The sequence below is a fragment of the Ranitomeya variabilis genome, chromosome 1 (genome assembly GCF_051348905.1).
Source record: "Ranitomeya variabilis isolate aRanVar5 chromosome 1, aRanVar5.hap1, whole genome shotgun sequence".
Lineage (NCBI taxonomy): Eukaryota > Metazoa > Chordata > Amphibia > Anura > Dendrobatidae > Ranitomeya > Ranitomeya variabilis.
In genome coordinates this window covers 118,783,125-118,806,675 of record NC_135232.1, presented here as the reverse complement: position 1 = coordinate 118,806,675, position 23,551 = coordinate 118,783,125, and the positions used below count along the sequence as shown (strand labels likewise).

Sequence of the window (23,551 nt, the reverse complement as noted above, 5' to 3'; positions counted from 1 at the left end):
CTGAAATCTTCTTGTGCTATCAGCTGCTGAATGTGTGGCTGAAGCCTTCCTGCGTTGTGATAACTTGCGGACTCCGGAGCAGGTTTACTGGCAGCGCAAAATGTGCCATCGTAACCTATACCGAATCGCAGGCCTGTCACTGAAGCGAACAAAGTAGTACCCCATTATCACCGTATTATTTGTGGTGGTACCTGCAGTCCTATGTAAGATCTACTGTGCTATCTGGTTTCACAGACGTGGCCTGCAGTCCTATGTAACATCACACATAACTATATTATCTGTCATCACTGATATCTGTGGTGTTACATAGGACAGCAGGGTAAGGTGCACTGGAATTTTGTTTTTTTGCATCATTTTGAGTGAGTGCATAAATTAATGTAGTTTATTTAAATTAAAAAAATATATATTTAGTTTGAGGCGGGGGCGTGGTTTCTAAAATAAGTTTTGCCAAATAAAAAGTGGATTAGCAATAGTGATGAGCGAGTGTACTCGTGGCTCGGGTTTTCCTGAGCATGCTCGTGTGGTCTCCAATTATTTGTAACTGCTCGGAGATTTAGTTTTTGTCGCCGCAGCTGCATGATTTACGACTACTAGACTGCTTGATTACATGTGGGGGATTCCCTAGCAACCAGGCAACCCCCACATGTACTCAGGCTGGCTAGTAGCTGTAAATCATGCAGCTGCGTCAACAAAAACTAAATCTCCGAGCAGTCACAAATACTCGGAGACCACCCGAGCGTGCTCAGGAAAACCCGAGCAACGAGTATACTCGCTCATCACCAATTAGCAACCCTTGTCTGACCAGGACTCCCTTTTCTTCCAATTAAAAATACATGACCTTGGCTGAGCAATGGTCTGTAGGGGCTACAGAGGGGCAGCCATCTGTCGTGTATGGCCAGCAGCGGGGCCAATCTGTCCCCAAGAGAGAAAATAATGTATCTATTTAACATGATGATTTAGAGAATTGCATTTCCAATATTAATGATATAATTTAATTTCTCAGGTGACCTACGTGAACCAGCTGACATCCGACATTATGCCGTACATCGAAGAGAACCTCACTGGCTGGTCTAACTCTCTACAAGAGAATGCATCTTCTTGCATCAATTTTTTAGAGACCGCCAAGGTCTGCACAACTTTATTGTAAATTCCTATGGTACATTTTTAAGAATTTGAAAAAAAAAAATTGTCCAATTATCTTATATTTGAAATTTATTCTTCTAAATTATCACAAAATTCACTTAAAAGAAAAGCATAAAAAAGACAACCTTAACTGCAACTGGTCCCCTGATTCCTGCTGCCCAAACCGCGGACAGTATAAATCAGACCCTGAGTACACGATTGGAGCCCGGTATATTTCTCTCTAAAGCTCTCCATCCAGGCTCTGATTAATGCTGCTCCTGGTTTGGGCAGCACCTAGGGCTACACACAGACTTTGTACTGCTACTAATGGTAGTTATTCAGCTGCGCCCGCAGTCCCAAGGAATGCATGGAGACGTATGCAATCTGTTATAACTAATATGTATCACTACAGAAAATCTTACTCTGGGGTCGCACATGGTGCTTGGAGTGTGTGTTGTACATGAATGAGATGCGTTTGCTGAGAAGTCTTCCTAAATGTCGCAGCGGCTTTTCAGCTGCATCTCTAGAAATGTAATTGATTGCCTATTGTTTTGCAGCAGCCGTTCGGCCAATAACAATAGGAAAGTCAGACATTAATTTCTAATAGTGCAGGAAAAAGTCACCGCGATATTTAGTAAGTGGCATATCAGCAGACACTCCTCGGTTGTGTATTACACCTGCACAGAGCGCGACATATGATCTAAGCCTCAATAATAGCCGCTATTCTGCACAGCTCACTTGTTCAAATGCTGCACATCCAGCACCATGTGCTGCCCATCAGAGCGCTGCACAACCAGCACCATGTGCTGCCCATCAGAACGCTGCACAACCAGCACCATGCACTTCCCATCAGAGCACTGCACATCCAGCACCATGCGCTGCCCATCAGAGCGCTGCACATCCAGCACCATGCGCTGCCCATCAAAGCGCTGCACATCCAGCACCATGCACTTCCCATCAGAGCTCTGCACATCCAGCACCATGCGCTGCACATCCAGCACCATGCGCTGCCCATCAGAGCGCTGCACATCCAGCACCATGCGCTGCCCATCAGAGCGCTGCACATCCAGCACCATGCGCTGCCCATCAGAGCGCTGCACATCCAGCACCATGCGCTGCCCATCAGAGCGCTGCACATCCAGCACCATGCGCTGCCCATCAGAGCGCTGCACATCCAGCACCATGCGCTGCCCATCAGAGCACTGCACATCCAGCACCATGCGCTGCCCATCAGAGCGCTGCACATCCAGGACCATGCGCTGCCCATCAGAGCACTGCACATCCAGCACCATGCATGTAAAGTCTTAAAGCAACCACTTTTTTTTTTTTTTTCATAATCCTGAGTAATCCCTTTAAAGATCCAGGAGACTCTACTTACTAAAAATGGAAACCAACCTACTGTATAATATGGCTTATAAATATTAGAATTATTTAAGATTTGTACTGTAATTATCTAATCCTTGTAAATGTGTAATTTAAATTTAATAGTGACTGATATTTATGATTTTTATAGGTACAATAGTGTCAGATAACTGCAACAATGTCACATAAGTAGAGATCAATTAGAGGTTTACATTATTCTGACGAGCGCTAAACTAGTCTGGGATTATGACTGCTGTATATTTGAGAACATTTTGCTGCTTACAGTAGAGTCAATGTAGATCTTGGGACACTACAATCATGATCACCCACGGATGCTCTAAATAGACTTGTCGTTGTAAAAATATGAATAGAATATGAAATTAAAATGATCTTGCCAGAAATCTGCTGTTGTCTTTATAGCTTCTTTGGTACACTAGATGGCGCCAAATGCTAAGAACACTGCACTTGGTGCACTGCAATATGGAACTACAGAGACAAAATTCTGAGTGAGGTTTGCAACTTTAGTCTAAGGAAGATCCCTGAGGTCATGCACAAAAGTCAGAATTCTAAGTGTGAGAATTCAGCCACGATCCTCAGATCCTTTCTCAACATGTCAAATTAAGTATTTTGTTTAAATTATTTTAAGAGTCCATCTGACACCAAAAGAAATTGAATAAATTTCATACAATGCTTCTGGAACCAGTCACCACCAGCAGATCTGGACTGGATGAACCAAAGTGGCAATTGCTTTCCTGATTGCAGGAACTTAAAAGGCACTGGCACAATGTGAAGTTTGTAGGTCCCAATTCAAAATCTCTGACGGGGCCCCCAACTGTAATAGATATTAAATAAAATCAGTCTTCTCATATTCATAAATGGGATCATTTGAGGGCATCATTAGGCTCCAGGGCGCAGGAATAATTGCAATCCCTACATCCGCTGTAGTGATGGTAGAAGTTAGTGTTCTAACCTGATTGTGGCTTCATGTAAGGTTTAGGACTCGTACACATCTGGGTGAGTGGGAATCAAAATCTGACATCTGGTTTTTTTTTTTTCGTTTTTTTAATTTGGAGTCCAATAATCTGCAAAAAAAATCATGCTTATGAAAAGGTCAATCCTATAGACTATAAACTGCACATGTATCCATGAAAAACCTAGAACATCGCGGTTTCATCATTGTGGCTTAGAGGGATGCTGTGAGTGACAGCTCAGCTTCCCTATGGGATCTGGAGAGTGCTGGACTGTCAGTATTGTGAGTGACCAGCCAGTCATCCAATCTGGTGCTGGGCTGCTTTTGATGCTTTCTGACTTCAGGTTCCTGACCTGGACTTGGCCTCTGACTATAACCTTGGTCTTACTCTCTTGTCTTGATGTACCCTTATGTCTAGGGCCGCCATCAGGGCATTACTGCAATTAGTGGCGTATGGGGCCTAGTGAGCAGAATCAAGGAGGGGGGCCCGATCCTGGTCCCTTCTTTTGCTTCTGCTGACCTGGCCCTAGGATTCAGCTGATTCAGTAACTGAATGCCTGAGGACACACGTTCAGTTAAAATCTATTGCCGTGCCAGAAGCCACCTCAAATCGGAGGTCGGCAGCTGATGTCGGCACGCACGTCGCCAGCATATGATGTCACTGCCATGCACCAGCACCTCAAATTAATGAAGACGACGCTGCTGGACCACAGCCAGGTAAGGAGAACTCTATCTATCTATCTATCCAGGATGGAGGTTCATATATCGGCCCTGAGGACATATGTGGTCAGGGCGGGAGAACATATGGGGCCAAGATGGGGGACATTATTGCAGGAATTGACCAGAATGTGGGACATTATTACTGTAGGGGCTAATTAAGGGATATTGTTACTGCTGTTATATTTTATGACGATACGGTTTTCTGTGTTTGTGTGTGTACTCCTGTTACTGTGCAGTGCAGCACTGTCGCTGTTTTTCGTCTTCTGTCGTAGTATAGAAGTTGAGGAATGTGCTCTTGAAGCGCTGCTCTAGATAACTTCTTTCCTGCAGAAATGAGTCCTAGCTGGAAGAAGTGATGGCAGACTGCGCTGGATGAAGAAAAGTGAAGATGAGTATCTTCAACTAGAGACGGCACTGGTGAGTCAGTGTTAACAGTACACTTACACTATACACTGTATACTAGATACAGAGCTCCTGTGTATAATGTCACTGGTGATAGCTGCATCAGTATCAAATAAACTTTGCGCTCAGAGGATATTATCTTGTGAGAATAAAGTGAATACAATGAATGCACAGTAAAAGGAACTGTATTTTCACAAGATACGATCATATGAGTGCCAAGTTTATTTGATTCTGTACTGGTGATACACTGTATATTATATACGGAGCTCCTGTGTATAAATGGCACTTTTGGTAATATTGTTAGTATTGTAATATTCAGTCATTATGTGGTGGTAATATGGCCTGCCCATGGAGTGGCGGTATTTGTTCCTTGCATGTGGTGGTATGTGGTCTTGGCATGGTGTGACGGTATTTGTCTCATGTGTGGTATTATAACATTTTAAAAAATGCATGTGGCACAATACCTTAAATAAAAATAAATACAAATATATCTAAAAAGCACATAGGTTTTTTGAAGAATTTTTTAATAGGTTACAGTAGAATAGAGCGCTGTCCAAAGAGTCTACCTTCTCATGGTAGTAGGCTTAAAAAAAAAATCTTAGCGGGAACACACGTGACCGCCGGCAGCTGCAGGAAGCTGGCGACTGACACTGAGCACTACTAAAGAGCAATGAATACTCGCTGCCCTCCACGCAAATAGTACCGGTGTGGAGAGTAGTGAGTATTCTGGCAGCTGTCCTCTGCTTTTAAGTGTGGCGCCCCAGGGTCCTGGTCGTCACAGTAATATCGCTTTCCTCACGGGGAGCGTGATGCTACGCTTGGAGGCAAGAAAGGATAACTGTAACCAGGTACCACAAACATGCAACACCTTCACACTCTAAGCCACCAGGGGGAGCTTTTGGTCCTATTTACTAGGTGACATAGATAAAAAAAATATATATATATTTTTATATTTTCTGTAGGGAAAGTTAGTCAGTTCCAGACAGCCTTCTGAGGAGGACAGAGGGTTTACAGAGCTGTGCATGCCCCCAGAGCTGCAGCTCCCACAAAGAGACATTTTAGAAAGCCAAATTGATTGCAGCGAGCATGCAGGAAAGCAGAGCACAGGAGAGGATACCGGAAGGGGACCAGCCCCGAGCAGGCTGCTTCCTTCTGAGGCACAGAACACCGGTAGCCAGACTACCGAGGTTGTAAGGACCTCCACGCCTTACATCAGAGACCGGCATGACAGCTAATTGCACGTTACCTGTCCGCACCTACACCCGGGAGGCACGGTGACACCCTACAGAGCCAGGTCATCTAAGAGACCCTATAAACAGGCTCAAGTCACCAGTCATACAGGTTTTGTCCTATCCTAACCGGGGGACAGAGAGAGAAAGAGATAACATCTGTGAGGACCTTATGGGAAGCTTCTAGCAATAAGGGACTACACCACTACAGCGCAAAGGAAGGCTTTTACTTTCCACCTGGATAAGGGGACTCTGGACTTGCCTACCTGTCCTGTGATCCAGTGCTCTGGACTGTGGCTGCTGAAGTCTTCAGTAAACGAGTTCGAGAGACTGCAAACCTGTGCCCTCGTTCCTTACTACACCTCTCACCATTCTACCATCTACACACTGGGAAGCCCTGGGGATATACTTCACCTGTGAGAAGGTATACCATCTAGCTGCCCTAACATCACCCCAGCGGACCCCTTAAAGCATTGTCTGTCACCCTGACCGAATACCACAGGTGGCGTCACGAACATAAACTTTATCCCTTTAAAGACCTTTCCCTTTTACATGGGCGCCCAGGGCCACGGACCGGGTTGCAGCCACAGTGAACACCGGACCCGGTACCGAGTACCCCACGGCCCTGGCGGGCGACTCATCTGCAGCGCATGATGTCCCTGCCATGCGCTGTTTACAAGCATAAAGCAGCTGGCACTGGAACAAGACGCTGCGAGGGAGCGTGGAAAGGTAAGTGTAATGTTTGGAGTTTTTTAAAATGTTTTTTTGGTGGGGGGCCGTGGCGGTGGGCACAGGCTTTAACCACAGCAGCTGGCTCCTGCCTCCTGTGACCCGCTGCCTAGCCGATTCTGCCCTCACACCTCCCTACCATAGCCAGAGCAGGCACATCCAGACTAAAAGATGCACCCCCCCATTTTCCTCCACATTTTTGGATGAAAAAATGCATCTTATAGTCCGACAAATATGGTGTATAGAGTCACTACAAGCAGTGATGTATTTCAAGTATTTATTTCTATTAATGTTGATGACTATGGCTTACAGCCCATGAAAACCCAAAAGTGATTATCTCAGTAAATTAGATTACTTTATAACACCAGCTTGAAAAATTATTTTAAAATCCAAAATGTTGGCCTACTGAAATGTATGTTCAGTAAATGCACTCAATACTTGGTCGAGGCTCCTTTTGCATCAATTTCTGCATCAATGCGGCATGGCATGGAGGCAATTAGCCTGTGGCACTGCTGAGGTGTTATGGAAGCCCAGGTTGCTTTGAGAGCAGCCTTCAACTCGTCTGCATAGTTCGGTCTGGCTTTTCTCATCTTCCTCTTGACAATAGCCCATATGGGGTTAAGGTCTGGTGAGTTTGCTGGCCAATCGAGCACAGTGATACTGCTTTTAAACGAGGCATTGGTTATTTTGGCAGTGTGGACAGTTGCCAAGTCCTGCTGGAAAATAAAATTTTCATCCTCAAACAGCTTGTCAACAGAAGGAAGCAAGAAGTGTTCTAAAATTTCCTGGTAGACTGCTGTGCTGTCTTTGGCCTTGATAAAACACAGTGGACCTACACCAGCAGATGACATGGCTCCCTAAACCATCACTGATTGTGGAAACTTCACACTAGACCTCAAGCAGCTTGGATTGTGTGCCTCTTCACTTTTCCTCCAGACTCTGGGACCTGGGAAAAATGTACTTTCATCTGAAAACACCTTGGACCATTTGAGCAACAGTCCAGTTTTTTCTCCTTGACCCTGGTAAGATGCTTCTGGCATTGTCTATTGGTCATGAGTGGCTTAACATAAGGAATGCGACACTTATAACGCATGTCCTGGATACGGACATGTGTGGTGGCTCTTAAAAGAATAATCCCAGCAGCATTCCACTCCTTGTGAATCTCCCCCAAATTTTTGACTGGCCTTTTTTTAACAATCCTTTCAAAGGTGCAGTTATCCCAGTTGCTTTTTCTACTACACTTATCCTTCCACTTAACTTTCCATTAATATGCTTGGATACAACACTCTATGAACAGCCAGCTTCTTTAGCAATGACCTTTGTGGCTTACCCTCCTTTTGGAATGTGTCAATGACTGCCTTCTGAACATCTGTCAAGTCAGCAGTCTTCCTCATGATTGTGGAGCCTACTGAAACAGACTAAGGGACCTTTTTTAACGCTTTGGAAGCCTTTGCAAGTGTTTTGTTTGTTAATTATTCTAATTTACTGAGATAATGACGTTTGGGTTTTCAATGGCTATAAACTGTAATCGTCAACATCAACAGAGATAAACACTTTAAATAGGTCACTCTGTAATGACTCTATATAATGAGTTTCACTTTTTGTATTGAAGAACTGAAATAACTTTTTGATGATATTCAAATTTTGTGAGAAGCACTTGTACACTTCAACTGTGAGATAGAAAATCTAAAAATAAAAAACAGAAAATCATTGTATGGTTTTAAATAATTAAACTGCATTTTACTGCATGAAATAAGTATTTGATCATCTACAACCAGCAAGAATTTTGGTTGACTTTTTAGCTTTTCTTTAAGAAGCCTCCTACTCTGCACCCATTATCTGTATTAATTGCACCTGTTTGAACTTGTTCCCTGTATGATAGACACCCATTCACGCACTCAATCACACTCCAGCCTCTCCGCCATGGCCAAGACCAAAGAGCTGTCAAAGAACACCAGGGACAAAATTGTAGAATAAAATCCAGCTCGAGGAACTTGTGAACAAACTTGACATCAGCATTGCAAGTTACATAATATGCGACATCATGCAACTTGCAACGTTAATGCTGTTTTACCCTCTGCTGAGCACTTTAAATGAATAAAGAAAGAAGTTTGTTCACAAGTGCGTTGAGCTGGATTTTCTTCTATTTTGTGATTCTTCTACGTCTTGACACAGCATTTCCTGAGCCCTGAGTACCTAAGGATGTCTATTACTGTGAGCTGCACTAATTTCAACAAAATTGTAGACCTACAAAAGGCTGGGATGCGCTACAGGACAATAGGCAAGCAGCTTGTTGAGAAGGCAACAACTGTTGGCACAATTATTAGAAAATGGAAGAAACACAAGATGACTGTCAATCTTCCATTGGTCTGAGGCTCCAAGCAAGATCTTGCCTAATGGGGTAAGGATGATTCTGAGAAAGGTCAGGAATCGGCCCAGAACTACACAGAAGGACCTGGTCAATGACCTGAAGAGAGCTGGGACCAGTGTCTCAAACCTTACTATTTGTGACACACTATGCTGTCATGGATTAAAATCTTGCAGGGCTCGCAAGCAGTGGCGTAACTACAAAGTTATGGGCCCCGGTGCGAACTTTCAAATGGGGCCCCCACCCATGCCAAAATATATAGGTGAATTAGAAATGGTGACACGCACAAACGAACACGATCTGCGTTTGTATACATGCACCATTACAAAATTAGTTGTAGGCTGTGTTCACAAGAGTAAAGTTCACGGTCTGTATACAGACCACAACCTCCAGCCTCTCGGAGGGTATAGTGATCCAAACTCACACCTTCGTCCTGGACTTCCTCTTCACGTTCAGTTTGTCCGAAGATGGAGACAATGACACCAGCGCTGATTGGTGCCGGGCATCTCAACAGCACATCACAGCCCCGAGGGGGTCATCACAGCCACTGTGGGAACGGCGCTGGCACAAGAGGTGAGTATAGGCTTTATTATTTTATTGGGACCGAACATTCAGTTTAAGACGAGGTTGTCCTAGTGGGAGACAATCCCTTTAAACAGTGGACTCTTTATTAGCCCATGTGGTAACATTTCAGTTTCATATCAGAGAATTGTTCAGTTATTGATCCAAAACGTAGCCACATGGGCCAATAAAGAGTCCGACACTTTTATCACAATCAATCAGAGTGCTGTGTGTGTATAAATATATACAGTATATAGACAGACACACACACACACACATTATATAGGTGAAACTGCGACTGCGGTATGTATGTTATACCACTGTGTGTAATATACTGCGACCGCTGTGTATAGCTCATATAGGCCAGCAGCAGTGTGTGTGTGTTATATACACACATACACACATACATACACACACTGCAGCTGGCCTATATGGACTATACACAGCGGTCGCAGTATATTACACACAGTGGTATAACCTATATAACGGACATACCGCAGTTGCAGTTTCACCTATACAATGTATATAAACTGCTGTACATACATTATATAGGTGATACTGTGATTGCAGTGTATAGTCACAGTGTATATATATATATATATATATATCTATATATATAATTGTCTAAGGGTTTTTCCGTCTGTCTGTCTGTCTGTCTGTCTGTCTGTCTGTCTGTCCTGGAAATCCCGCGTCTCTGATTGGTCGAGGCTGCCAGGCCTCGACCAATCAGCGACGGGCACAGCATGGCGACGATGATGTCATAATGGAAATCCCGCGTCTGATTGGTCGAGGCCGCCAGGCCTTGACCAATCAGCGACGGGCACAGTATCGACGTAGATGTCATAATGGTTGCCATGGCGACGATGATGTCATAAAGGTTGCCTCGACCAATCAGCGACGGGCACAGTCTGCCGCGAATTCTGGAATCATAGTTGTCCATATACTACGGGGACATACATATTCTAGAATACCCGATGCGTTAGAATCGGGCCACAATCTAGTATATATATATTTGTCTAAGGGTTTTTCCGTCTGTCTGTCTGTCTGTCTGTCCTGGAAATCCCGCGTCTCTGATTGGTCGAGGCCGCCAGAGACGGGCACAGCATGGCGACAATGATGTCATAAAGGTTGCCTCGACCAATCAGCGACGGGCACAGTATCGACGTAGATGTCATAATGGTTGCCATGGCAACGATGATGTCATAAAGGTTGCCTCGACCAATCAGAGACGGGCACAGCATGGCGACGATGATGTCATAAAGGTTGCCTCGACCAATCAGCGACGGGCACAGTCTGCCGCGAATTCTGGAATCATCATTGTCCATATACTACGGGGACATGCATATTCTAGAATACCCGATGCGTTCGAATCGGGCCACAATCTAGTATAAAATATATATATATATATATATATATATATATATATATATATATATATATATATATATATCTATATCTATAATTGTCTAAGGGTTTTTCCGTCTGTCTGTCTGTCTGTCTGTCTGTCTGTCTGTCCTGGAAATCCCGCGTCTCTGATTGGTCGAGGCTGCCAGGCCTCGACCAATCAGCGACGGGCACAGCATGGCGACGATGATGTCATAATGGAAATCCCGCGTCTGATTGGTCGAGGCCGCCAGGCCTTGACCAATCAGCGACGGGCACAGTATCGACGTAGATGTCATAATGGTTGCCATGGCGACGATGATGTCATAAAGGTTGCCTCGACCAATCAGCGACGGGCACAGTCTGCCGCGAATTCTGGAATCATAGTTGTCCATATACTACGGGGACATACATATTCTAGAATACCCGATGCGTTAGAATCGGGCCACAATCTAGTATATATATATATATATATATATATATATATATATATATATATATATATATATATATATATATATACACACCACCTATATCACATATATACACATTAGTCACAGTGTCACCTATATAATGAATATAGACTGCTGAACATACATTATATAGGTGATACGGTGATTATATACAGCAGTGTCACCTATATATTGTACATGCAGCAGTCTATACACATTATACAGGTCAAACTACAAATGCTGCATATACGTAAAAAGCTTTCATCCTGGTACTCACCTGAGATGGTGGAGGATCCACTGTCCAGCCAGCGTCGGAGGTGCTGAGGACTTGGAGCGGATGCCGGCCGGGGATCGGTGAGGAGAGAGCTGTTCAGAGTGAGGCTCAGGCGTCTGTGCGGCCTTTTCACGTTTCTGATCAGGCCCTGGTGTGCACACACGCTCCTGTTTGCCCGCACTGACCAGGGCTGCAGACGCATGCCCAAGTACAAACGAGGGCCGTACTCACAAAGGGCAGACAAATCACAGGGGGTATATAGCTGGGGGACACAGGGCTCATGGGGGGACAGAGATCACAGGAGGCACATAGCTGGGGGGCACAGAGATCACATAGCTGAGAGGTACAGAGATCACAGGGGGCTTATAGTTGGGGGGGGCAAGGAGATCACATGGGGCACAAAGATCATATTGGGGCACACAGCGGGGCACAGATCATATTGGGGCACACGGTGGGGCACAGTTATCATATTGGGGCACACAGCGGGAGGAGCACAGAGATCATATTGGGGCACACAGCACGAGGAGCACAGAGATCATATTGGGGCACACAGCGGGAGGAGCACAGAGATCATATTGGGGCACACAGCGTGGGGCAGATATATATATATATATATATATATACACACCACCTATATCACATATATACACATTAGTCACAGTGTCACCTATATAATGAATATAGACTGCTGAACATACATTATATAGGTGATACGGTGATTATATACAGCAGTGTCACCTATATATTGTACATGCAGCAGTCTATACACATTATACAGGTCAAACTACAAATGCTGCATATACGTAAAAAGCTTTCATCCTGGTACTCACCTGAGATGGTGGAGGATCCACTGTCCAGCCAGCGTCGGAGGTGCTGAGGACTTGGAGCGGATGCCGGCCGGGGATCGGTGAGGAGAGAGCTGTTCAGAGTGAGGCTCAGGCGTCTGTGCGGCCTTTTCACGTTTCTGATCAGGCCCTGGTGTGCACACACGCTCCTGTTTGCCCGCACTGACCAGGGCTGCAGACGCATGCCCAAGTACAAACGAGGGCCGTACTCACAAAGGGCAGACAAATCACAGGGGGTATATAGCTGGGGGACACAGGGCTCATGGGGGGACAGAGATCACAGGAGGCACATAGCTGGGGGGCACAGAGATCACATAGCTGAGAGGTACAGAGATCACAGGGGGCTTATAGTTGGGGGGGGCAAGGAGATCACATGGGGCACAAAGATCATATTGGGGCACACAGCGGGGCACAGATCATATTGGGGCACACGGTGGGGCACAGTTATCATATTGGGGCACACAGCGGGAGGAGCACAGAGATCATATTGGGGCACACAGCACGAGGAGCACAGAGATCATATTGGGGCACACAGCGGGAGGAGCACAGAGATCATATTGGGGCACACAGCGTGGGGGCAGAGATCATATTGGGGCACACAGCGTGGGGGCAGAGGTCATATTGGGGCACACAGCATGGGGCAGAGATCATATTGGGGCACACAGCATGGGGCAGAGATCATATTGGGGCACACAGCGGGGGGCAGAGATCATATTGGGGCACACAGCGGGGGCAGAGATCATATTGGGGCACACAGCGTGGGGGCAGAGATCATATTGGGGCACACAGCGTGGGGGCAGAGATCATATTGGGGCACACAGCGGGGGCAGAGATCATATTGGGGCACACAGCATGGGGCAGAGATCATATTGGGGCACACAGCGGGGGGCAGAGATCATATTGGGGCACACAGCGGGGGGGCAGAGATCATATTGGGGCACACAGCGGGGGGCAGAGATCATATTGGGGCACACAGCGTGGGGGGGGCAGAGATCATATTGGGGCACACAGCGTGGGGGGGGCAGAGATCATATTGGGGCACACAGCGTGGGGGGGGCAGAGATCATATTGGGGCACACAGCGGGGGGTGTTATGATCCTTAGTGGTTGAGGATCACGAATAACTCCAGCTAAGTAACAAACATAGGACAAGCTCTAGGGAGGTGGCAAACTGGACTAACCGCAAATCTGAACCTATCCAAACACACTAGAAGTAGCCGGTGAACGTGCCTAAAAAATCCTAGACGTCTCGAGCCAGCCTGAGCAACTAACTACCCCTAGAGAGAAAGAAAGACCTCTCTTGCCTCCAGAGAAATAATCCCCAAAGATATAGAAGCCCCCAACAAATAATAACGGTGAGGTAAGAGGAAGGCACATACACAGGGGTGAAAACAGATTCAGCAAATGAGGCCCACTAATACTAGATAGCAGAAAATAGTAAGGGGTCTGTGCGGTCAGTAAAAAACCCTAACAAAATATCCACACTGAGATTTCAAGAACCCCCGCACCAACTAACGGTGTGGGGGGAGAAACTCAGTCCCCTAGAGCAACCAGCAAGCGAGGAGATCACATCTTAGCAAGCTGGACAAGAAACATGATGAATGCTGATAATCAAAAAAATGAACGGACAAAAACTTAGCTTGTCTTGGAGAGGCTGGGAGCAAGGTAATCACAAGGAATCTGAAGAGCACTGAATACATTGATAGCAGGCAAGGAACTGAGTATCCAGGTCAGTTAAATAGGAAACGAACCAAGGATAACGAACCAGCTGATGCAGCCAACCTGCAGAAGACAACACTACACAGTACCGCTTGTGACCACTAGAGGAAGCCTAAAAATAGAGTTCACAACAGGGGGGCAGAGATCATATTGGGGCACACAGCTGGGGGGCAGAGATCATATTGGGGCACACAGCTGGGGGGCAGAGATCATATTGGGGCACACAGCTGGGGGGCAGAGATCATATTGGGGCACACAGCGGGGGGCAGAGATCATATTGGGGCACACAGCGGGGGGGCAGAGATCATATTGGGGCACACAGCGGGGGGCAGAGATCATATTGGGGCACACAGCGTGGGGGGCAGAGATCATATTGGGGCACACAGCGTGGGGGGCAGAGATCATATTGGGGCACACAGCGTGGGGGCAGAGATCATATTGGGGCACACAGCATGGGGCAGAGATCATATTGGGGCACACAGCGGGGGGCACAGATCATATTGGGGCAAACAGAGGGGGGTGGCACAGAGCTGAGGGGCACAGATCACCTGCAGAGAGGCACAAAGCTGCCAGCACAGAGATCGCTCTGGAGTCTGTCGGGCAGCAGCTCCTATTTCGGGACAGGAGAGCATTGGGCGGTAACTGCGCCACCCGGTAATCCCCCCCACCACCCCCCACCCCCCCGATGACATCATTCCTGTGCAGGACAGGCAGCGTTCTGTAATGAACGCTGCTTACCTTGCACTCGGGGGTTAACGGGTCGGCAGCCAGCAAGATACAGCAGGCTGCCGTCTGAGCATTGCGGACCTGCCTGAGGGCCGTATGAAAAGCCACCCCCTGATTTAAAGGGCCGGCGGACAATTTTGTAGCTCAGTGCATAGGGGCCTGCCCAGTCTTTGCTGGACTGGGCGGACCCCTAAGCACTCCGGGCCCAGTCGCAGCTGCGACCCCTGCGACCGCAGTAGTTCCGCCCCTGCTCGCAAGGTCCCCCTACTCATGTCAACACATGTTCAGGTCCGTTTGGAGTTCGCCAATGACCATCTGAATGATTTATGGGAGACATCAGAGAAGGCCATGTAGTCAGATGAGACCAAAATAGATCTTTTTGATCTTAACTACACTCACCGTGTTTGGAGGAAAGAGTACATACCCCAAGAACACTATCCCAACCGTGAAGCATGGTGGGGTAAACATCATGCTTTCGGGGTTCTTTCCTGCAAAGGGGACAGGATGATTGCGTTGTATTGAGTGTATTGAAAGGAGGATGGATGGAGGCCTGTATCGTTAGTTTTTGCCAACACACAGCCAGGGCAAATAACTAGTGGCTCCGTAAGAAGCATTTCAAGGTCCTGGAATTGCCAAAATTGCCTGAAATATAAAGTGGACGCCATGTTGCAATCGGAGAGCCCCTTATGTGCCTAAACAGTGGAAATCCCCCACAAATGACCCCATTTTGGGAACTAGACCCCCCCAAGGAATTTATTTAGATATGTGGTGAGCATCATGAACCCCCAAGTGTCTCACAGAAAATTATAAAGTTGAGTGGTGAAAATAAAGAAAAAATAATAAAAAAATTCCACGAAAATGATCTTCTAGCCCCAATTTATTTACTTTTTCATAAGGGTAACAGGAGAAAATTGGCCTCCAAAATTTGTTGCGCAATTTCTCCTGAGTACGCCAATGTGGGAGAAAACCACTGTTTGGGTGAACGTCAGGGCACGGAAGGGAAGAAGTGACATTTTGCATTGCAGACTTGGACGAAATGGCCTGCGGGCATTATATCACGTTTTCAGAGCCCCTAATGTGCCTAAACAGTAGAAACCCCCCACAAATAATCCATTTTGGAAGTGATCTAGTGTTTTTCCTGGTATGTGAATTTTATAATGTGGCATATACGTAAATTCTGTAGTGTGCATCAGGTTGTCATACTTGAGTAGTGTAAGTCAGAAATTAATTTAGTAGTCCATGGATGTGTGGTACAGTTAGAAGCATTCTATTATGCACAAGCCAGGTTTGTCCGGGCAGGAGTCGCATTGCCAAATGGTGTCCTTGCGTATTCCCCTTTTGTAACAGACACTGCACCTTTTTTGTGACCTTCCTTTCTTTGGGGTTTGAGAATGAAATGTTGGCCTGGTACAATATGATCATCTTCAGTTCTGGAAGTACTGGGGCCTGCTCCTTCCTGACTGCCAAATATCAAGGCCTTAATCACTACCTCCTGGAACTGAAGGTGCTAAGTACCGGCCTGGCCTGCACATCATGATAGTACGAAAGCATTGTACACTGCTCAAAAAAATAAAGAGAACACTAAAATACCACATCCTAGATATCACTGAAATATTTCAGTTGCAAATCTTTATTCATTACAAAGTGGAATGTGTTGAGAACAATAAAACATAAAAATGATCAATGTAAATCAAAATTAATATCCCATGGAGGTCTGGATTTGGAATGATACTCAAAATCAAAGTGGAAAATCAAATTACAGGCTGATCCAACTTCAGTGGAAATGCCTCAAGACAAGGTAATGACGTTCAGTTGTTTGTGTTGCCTCCATGCGCCTGTATAACCTCCCTACAACGCCTGGGCATGCTGCTGATAAGGCGGCGGATGGTCTGCTGATAAGGCGGCGGATGGTCTCCTGAGGGATCTCCTCCCAGACCTAGACTAAAGCATCTGCCAACTTCTGGACAGTCTGTGGTGCAGCATGACGTTGGTGGATGGTGTGAGACATGATGTCCCAGATGTGTTCAATCGGACTCAGGTCTGGGGAACGGGCGGTTCCAGCCTTCATCTTGCAGGAACTGCTGACACACTTCAGCCACATGAGGTCTGGCATTGTCCTGCATTAGGAGGAACCCAGGGCCAACTGCACTGGCATATGGTTTCACAAGGGGTCTGAGGATCTCATCTCGGTACCTAATGGCAGTCAGGCTACCTCTGGCGAGCACACACAGTGTCTCCAGACTCTGTCATGTCTGTCACATGTGCTCAATCCTGGTGTTCTGTGGCAACTGCCAATCGTCTTGCACGGTGTTGGGCTGTGAGCACAACCCCCATCTGTGGACGTTGGGCACTCAGACCATCCTCATGGAGTCGGTTTCTAACCATTTGTGCAGACACATGCACATTTGTGGCCTGCTGGAGGTCATTTTGCAGGGCTCTGGCAGTGCTCCTCCTGTTCCTCCTTGCACAAAGGCTGACGTAGCGGTCCTGCTGCTTTGCTGTTGCCCTCCTACAGCCCCCTCCATGTCTCCTTGTGTACTGGCCTGTCTCCTGGTAGCGCCTCCAGCCTCTGGACACTACGCTGACAGACACAGTAAACCTTCTTGCCACAGCTCACATTCATGTGCCATCCTGGATGAGCTGCACTAACTGAGCCACTTCTGTGGGTTGTAGAGTCCATCTCATGCTACCACGAGTGTGAAAGCACAACTAACATTCAAAAGTGACCAAAACATCAGCCAGAAGGCATTGGTACTGAGATGTGGTCTGTGGTCCCCACCTGCAGAACCATTCCTTTATTGAGTGTGTCTTGATAATTGCCAATAATTTCCATCTGTTGTCTATTCCATTTGCACAACAGCATGTGAAATTGATTGTCAAACAGTGTTGCTTCCTAAGTGGACAGTTTCATTTCACAGAAGTTTGATTTACTTGGAGTTATATTCTGTTGTTCAAGTGTTCCCTTTATTTTTTTGATCAGTGTACATTGCTATCTCTATGATGTGCACAGCCAGTTTCTTGTACCACACCTTGTCCTTTCTCATGGCACTGTACGGTTGGAGAAAGTGATAAGAAAGCTCAACTCCCCCATATTCCAGTTGTACCACAGTACGCAGTGTGGTTTGTGGACCTGTGTAGAGGTATCTCGTACAGTGGTGAGGATGCTGCCATCAGCATGTATGGTGGTCAAGAAAAGGACATCCCTCTTGTTCTTGTACTTAACCACCAGCAAGTTGTTGCTACATTGGGCTCTGCTCTCGCCCTAATGAACAGGTACCCATTTAGCATCTTAAGGAAGCCTTTCTGATTTTTGCAGGCTGCAGTACCTTGTGCAGAGAGGGACTAGAAAAGGGGGACGCTGGTATAAAAGTTATCTACTTAGAGGTGATAGCCTTGATTCGGCAGTGGGTGCACCAAATCCCACGCAATATTCCTACTCACTCCTAGGGCAGGGGATAATTCAGGGAGTTTTGTGATAAAAATTGGTGGTCATACAAATTTGTCTTGGCCACCATTAGGTTTACAAAATCCTCAGAGAAAAAAACTTAAAAAAAAAGTCTATTTCTGTGAGACCGGTAGTGTCAAATTGGATTCTTGATTGCGCCAAAACACCAAGAATCTGTGGCTCATAATCTTTGGGGGGTGAGGTCCATACTGGGTCAGTAACGGTGGGTGATGGTTCATTTTCTGTCCTGGAGCATCTACGTGATGGTTTGGTATCACTTGAGGAAGAGGATGAGTCGGAAAAATAAAGGAATGTGGGATCTTCTACCTCACTGTTGGTCTCAGAGGCAAGGAAACATGCCTCGGCCGCTGAATACCGGGTTTGGGATGAAATTTTTTTACTTATGTGGTCTTTGTATGTGTACCAAACTTAATTCAGGTGTGTGCTTGGTGTAAACCTTTTTTTAAATAAAAAAAAAAAATAATAAAATTCTCATCAAATAATCAAAAACATTCTTTTACTCTTTTCACACAAAAACAGCCAGAGGTCAATCAGTCATGTGTTGCTGATCAGCGCTCGGACACACGGATGCGATTCTTTTTCCCATGCTGACACTAACCATAACCTAGTTCACTAAAAAAATACTGTAGTATACGATGATTACTACGGTATACTTTTACTGCCTCTAATCTAAATTATTATATATTTTTTAAACCCTTGACCAGGCCAATTTTTACAATTCTGACCACTGTCCCTTTATGAGGTTATAACTCTGTAACGCTTCAACGGATCCAGCTGATTCTGACATTTTGGTAAAATTTCTTTGATTTGACTTGTTTATATGTGAAAAAACAACAATTTGGTGAAAATTTCACAATTTTACAACTTTGAATTTTCCTGCCCTTAAATCACACAGAGATGTCACACAGAATACTTAATAAGTAACATTTCCCACATGTCTACTTTACATCAGCACAATTTTGGAACCAAAATTTATTCGGACTCCCATGACAGCACCACGAGAGAGGGGATCCTCCCTTCAGGAACAGGAAACCTACAGATACAAAAGGGCAGCACCTCTCCCACATATCAGTTGGTTTCCTGTTCCTGAAGAGACAGGATCCTACAGAAAGAATCCTATGGATCTCAGGCCAGCCGAATCAGGTAGCGGGGGGAGTCTCCTACCTCGGCCGGTAAGGAGATCCTGGAGACATCACGGTTGTCTTGGCAAGGCTGCACGGCGGTGGCGTTCGCAGCAGGGAGCGGTTTCCGGGGGTTATCCATCTCCATGGAGGCCAGCGCGAGGTAAGTATCTTCCCCTGGTGGTTTGCTCCTGTGGTGTGTGGCTTGTGCTGGGGGCTGTATGAGGCCGGCGGCATGTTGGTTGGCACCGTCCAGGGCACCGCTGACTGACCGGTCATCCCGCACTGTTCTCAGCACCGACAGGAAGTGCTGGGAGCCGCGGTGATGTCTAGGGGTGGAGCCTGTGTGTGGTTCCGGGTCTTGGGGTGCCGCGCATGCGCGGTGACTCCAAGGTGGCAGCGCCCACTGGGATTTGCATGCCGCTTGAGCGTGGGCCCCCCAGCCTGTCAATTACATCTGGGGGCAGACAGCGAATCATGGGGTAGCGCTTGGCATATCTGCTACCCGGAAGAGGAGATTTAAGCCGGCTCCAGATTCGGATCCTTACTTCTGGCCTCAGTGTTGAGAGGTATGGAGAGTGATCATGAGCAGCAGCCTCAGCTGCTGGAAGAGGTATGTCAAAAGTCCAAAGGGAAGGACCATGACAGAAGGAGTGACGAGTCTGGTCGTAAGAGCTCTTCCAGACAAGGATCGGGAGCAGCGACTAGGACGAATTCTCCTCATATTCCGGGTTTTTTTTCTTTCTTCAGCCACTGTTAAGTGATCTTTGAGAACCTTCACTCAGTGACGCGGCCCCCCTCATATTCTTTGTTTTAGGGGAAGAAGTGCATCGGTAAGGCTAAACATAAGGAATGCTCCCTCTGTGGAGTCCCCTTACCAGATTCATGCCCAAAAAAGCTCTGTGCCCCCTGTATCTAGCAGACAGTGAGATCTCAGGGAGGGGAAGGGGTGGAGTGGCATTAGGTCTAGATAGACTATATTGCCTTACTGTACTCCCTCAGGTAGCAGAAGAATCCTTTAATCTTACAACAAGCCTGAAAGATGGTCAGGGCAGAAGTTAAGCAGTCCCTTAAGTCCCTGTCTCAAGCAGGAAGCTCAAAATTCAGGCCTTTGGACTCTGATTCTTCGGCGGATGAAGATAGAGATGAAGGCACCCTCGATTTGGCCCCCTCGACCTCCTCTCCTCGTCGGGGGAAGACTCTGGCCACTTTTGTCTGCCCCTTGATCGGACAGACAAGTTAGTTAAATCGGTCAGGGGAACGTTGGGTATAGCGGAACCCAAACCACAGCTATGCAGACAAGAGATCATGTTTAGTGGGCTGGAACAAAAGAAACGTAGTTCCTTCCCATTAAAAAATCCAGGAACTCATATAGAGAATGGAAGAAATCTGAAAAGAAAGGTTCCTTACCACCAGCTCTAAAACGCAGATACCCCTTTGACAACCCGGCAGTCAGCACTTGGGATAAGGCCCCTAAATTAGATGCGGCAGTAGCCAAAGCATCGAAACGAGCCTCACTACCCTTTGAGGATATGGGAACTCTTAAGGATCCCCTTGACAGGAAGGCAGATACCTTCCTAAAGGGAACCTGGGAAATGGCGGCCGGTTCCTTAAGACCAGCGGTAGCGTCAACTTGTGCGGCCAGATCAATGATGGTCTGGCTGGACCAATTAGAATCCCAGTTAAGAGGGGGCTTCTAGAGACATTATTCTAAGTGCCCTACTGGTGATTCAGGAGGCCACTGCCTTCCTATCGGATGCGTCTATTGACTCGGTTAATATGGCAGCTAGAGCAGCAGGACTCTCTAATGCAGCTCGGAGAGCCCTGTGGTTGAAATGTTGGTCGGGGGACATCCAAACAAGGTCAAAGCTCTGCCCTATCCCATGCAGAGGAGAGTATTTGTTTGGTCTGGCCCTGGACGAGCTGCTAGAAAAAGCCAGAGATGATAAAAAGAGATTTGGTCAAGGGAGAAAGCGCGCAATGTCACCCACTAGAGATCGGTTTAGATGGGAAGATAAGAGTAGACGAGGTACAGGATTTATGTTCCGTCGTTCCTCGGGGGAAACGAAGAAGCCAGACCAATGACTAGCACTTCCGGTAGGGGAGAGATTGTCGGCTTTTTTCACAGCATGGTCAGAAATCACAAATAGCGACTGGGTTCGAAGCATAATATCTCAGGGACTCAGACTCAAGTTTAGTCACGCCCCACGGGATAATTTTATACTAACCCCCTTGTGCTCTTCTCCCCTTGAACAGTCGGCGCTAGAAGCAGAGGTGGCGACTGTGTCTAAAAAATGTTCTGATAGAAGTTCCAGAATCTGAGAGAGGGAAAGGATTCTACTCTCCTCTATTCCTTATCCAGAAACACGACAAAAAGTTTAGGACCATTATAAACCTTAGGTCCCTTATTAAATTTCTGGTCAAACATACCTTCAAGTTGGAATCTATCAGTTCAACAATAAAGATGCTGTTTAAAAACTGCTTCATGGTAGTAGTGGATTTAAAAGATGCATATTATCATGTACCCATCCATGCAGATTTCCAACAATTTCTAAGGGTGGCGGTGTTAATGGGGGGAGTAGTTTGTAATTTTTCTGTTTAGGGCACTTCCCTTCGGTTTATCGGCCGTCCCCAGGGTATTTACAAAGATCGTTTCTGAGGTCATGGCACATTTGCGGGAATCCAATATTCTCATTATTCCCTACTTAGATGATTTTCTCATAGTGGGGAATTCGGCAGACCATTGCTTATCACAATTAGGAACAGCTAGGGTTAAGCTGGAAAACCTAGGTTGGATCATAAATTATAAAAAATCTTTGTTTCAGCCCCTAAAAATTCAGAGGTTTTTAGGTCTACTGTTAGATTCAAATACCCAACAGTGTCGTCTTCCTCCGGATAAGTCATTTCAGGTTCACCAACAGGTATTAAAAGCAATTAATACACCGTCCATTGCCCTGAGACAGGCGTGTAGTAACAACAGATGCTAGCCCTTCGGGGTGGGGGGCCCACATGGGCGACATTGTGGTTCAGGGACAGTGAGACTCTCAGACAATGTCTTCATCCAACCAGAGGGAGTTGATGGCAATTGAGTTATCTGCTAAACTCCTCATATATCTACAGGGACACCACATCAGGATCCTTTCAGACAACCAGGTGGCAGTGGCCTATGTAAATCATCAAGGTGGAACACGTTCCGAGGCTCTGATGCAGGTGGCAGATCGCCTATTCCAAACAGCGGAGACACATTTTCAATCTTTAACTGCGCTTCACATCAGAGGAAAAGAAAATATAAAAGCAGACTTTCTGAGCCGCAATACCTTAAGACAAGGAGAATGGTCTCTAAACAGGGACATCTTCGATCAGATTGTCTGCAAATGGGGTCAAGCAAAGGTGGACCTCTTTGCCACCAGAGGCAACAGAAAAGTGAAAAAATTCTGTTCCCTAAATCCCAGCGAGAATCCTCTGGCAGTGGATGCCTTCCTGATAAAATGGGATTTTCCTTTGGCTTATGTTTTTCCGCCATTGACCCTGTTATCTCTAGTAGTTATGAAAATCAGGGAAGACCGGGCAAGAGTCATACTACTTGCCCCATTTTGGCCCAGGAGGACATTGTTCGCATAGCTCAGGACTATTTCGGTAAGCGATCCCTGGGTACTTACAGACATCCCGAACTTGCTCTACCAGGGACCGATCAGCTATCCACAAGTGAAGGGACTCTATTTAGTGGCATGGAGTTTGAGTGGTCGTTGTTAAAGGACAAGGGCTTCTCCCCAAATTTAGTAGATACCCTTCTAAAGAGTAGAAAACAGATCCCAACAAAGATCTACTCTAGAACCTGGAAAAAAATCCTGGCCATTTCAGATTTCAACCTTAAAGAAGGGGTGCCGATAGGCCAGATCTTAGAATTTCTGCAAAGGGGTTTGGAATTAAATCTTTCCACAACACTAAAAGTACAAGTCTCTGCCCTGGGGGCCCTGTTCTCTTGTAACATTGCCAATAATTACTGGGTTTCGAGATTTATGAAGGCAGTGGGTAGAGCTAGGCCCCCATAAAGATAAATCTGTACCATGGGATCTTAACCTAGTCCTTTCAACTTTGACAAA

At 46.3% G+C, this 23,551-nt stretch overlaps 1 protein-coding gene across 5 annotated transcripts in view; it reads left to right on the top strand.

Moving 5' to 3' along the window:
• The window catches only part of ACOT12 (acyl-CoA thioesterase 12), a 101,261-nt gene extending 98,376 nt beyond the window's left edge, over positions 1-2,885 (top strand). For 3 of the 5 annotated variants that reach the window (XM_077288468.1, XM_077288460.1, XM_077288449.1), the window contains one exon: positions 1,004-2,885. In XM_077288468.1, the coding sequence (XP_077144583.1) occupies positions 1,004-1,147 (144 nt within the window). In that variant the 3' untranslated portion in view covers positions 1,148-2,885. The remainder of the gene's footprint in view (positions 1-1,003) is intronic. The other 2 variants (XR_013221670.1, XR_013221667.1) reach the window with 1 other exon arrangement.
• The last annotated feature ends 20,666 nt before the right edge of the window (positions 2,886-23,551 follow it).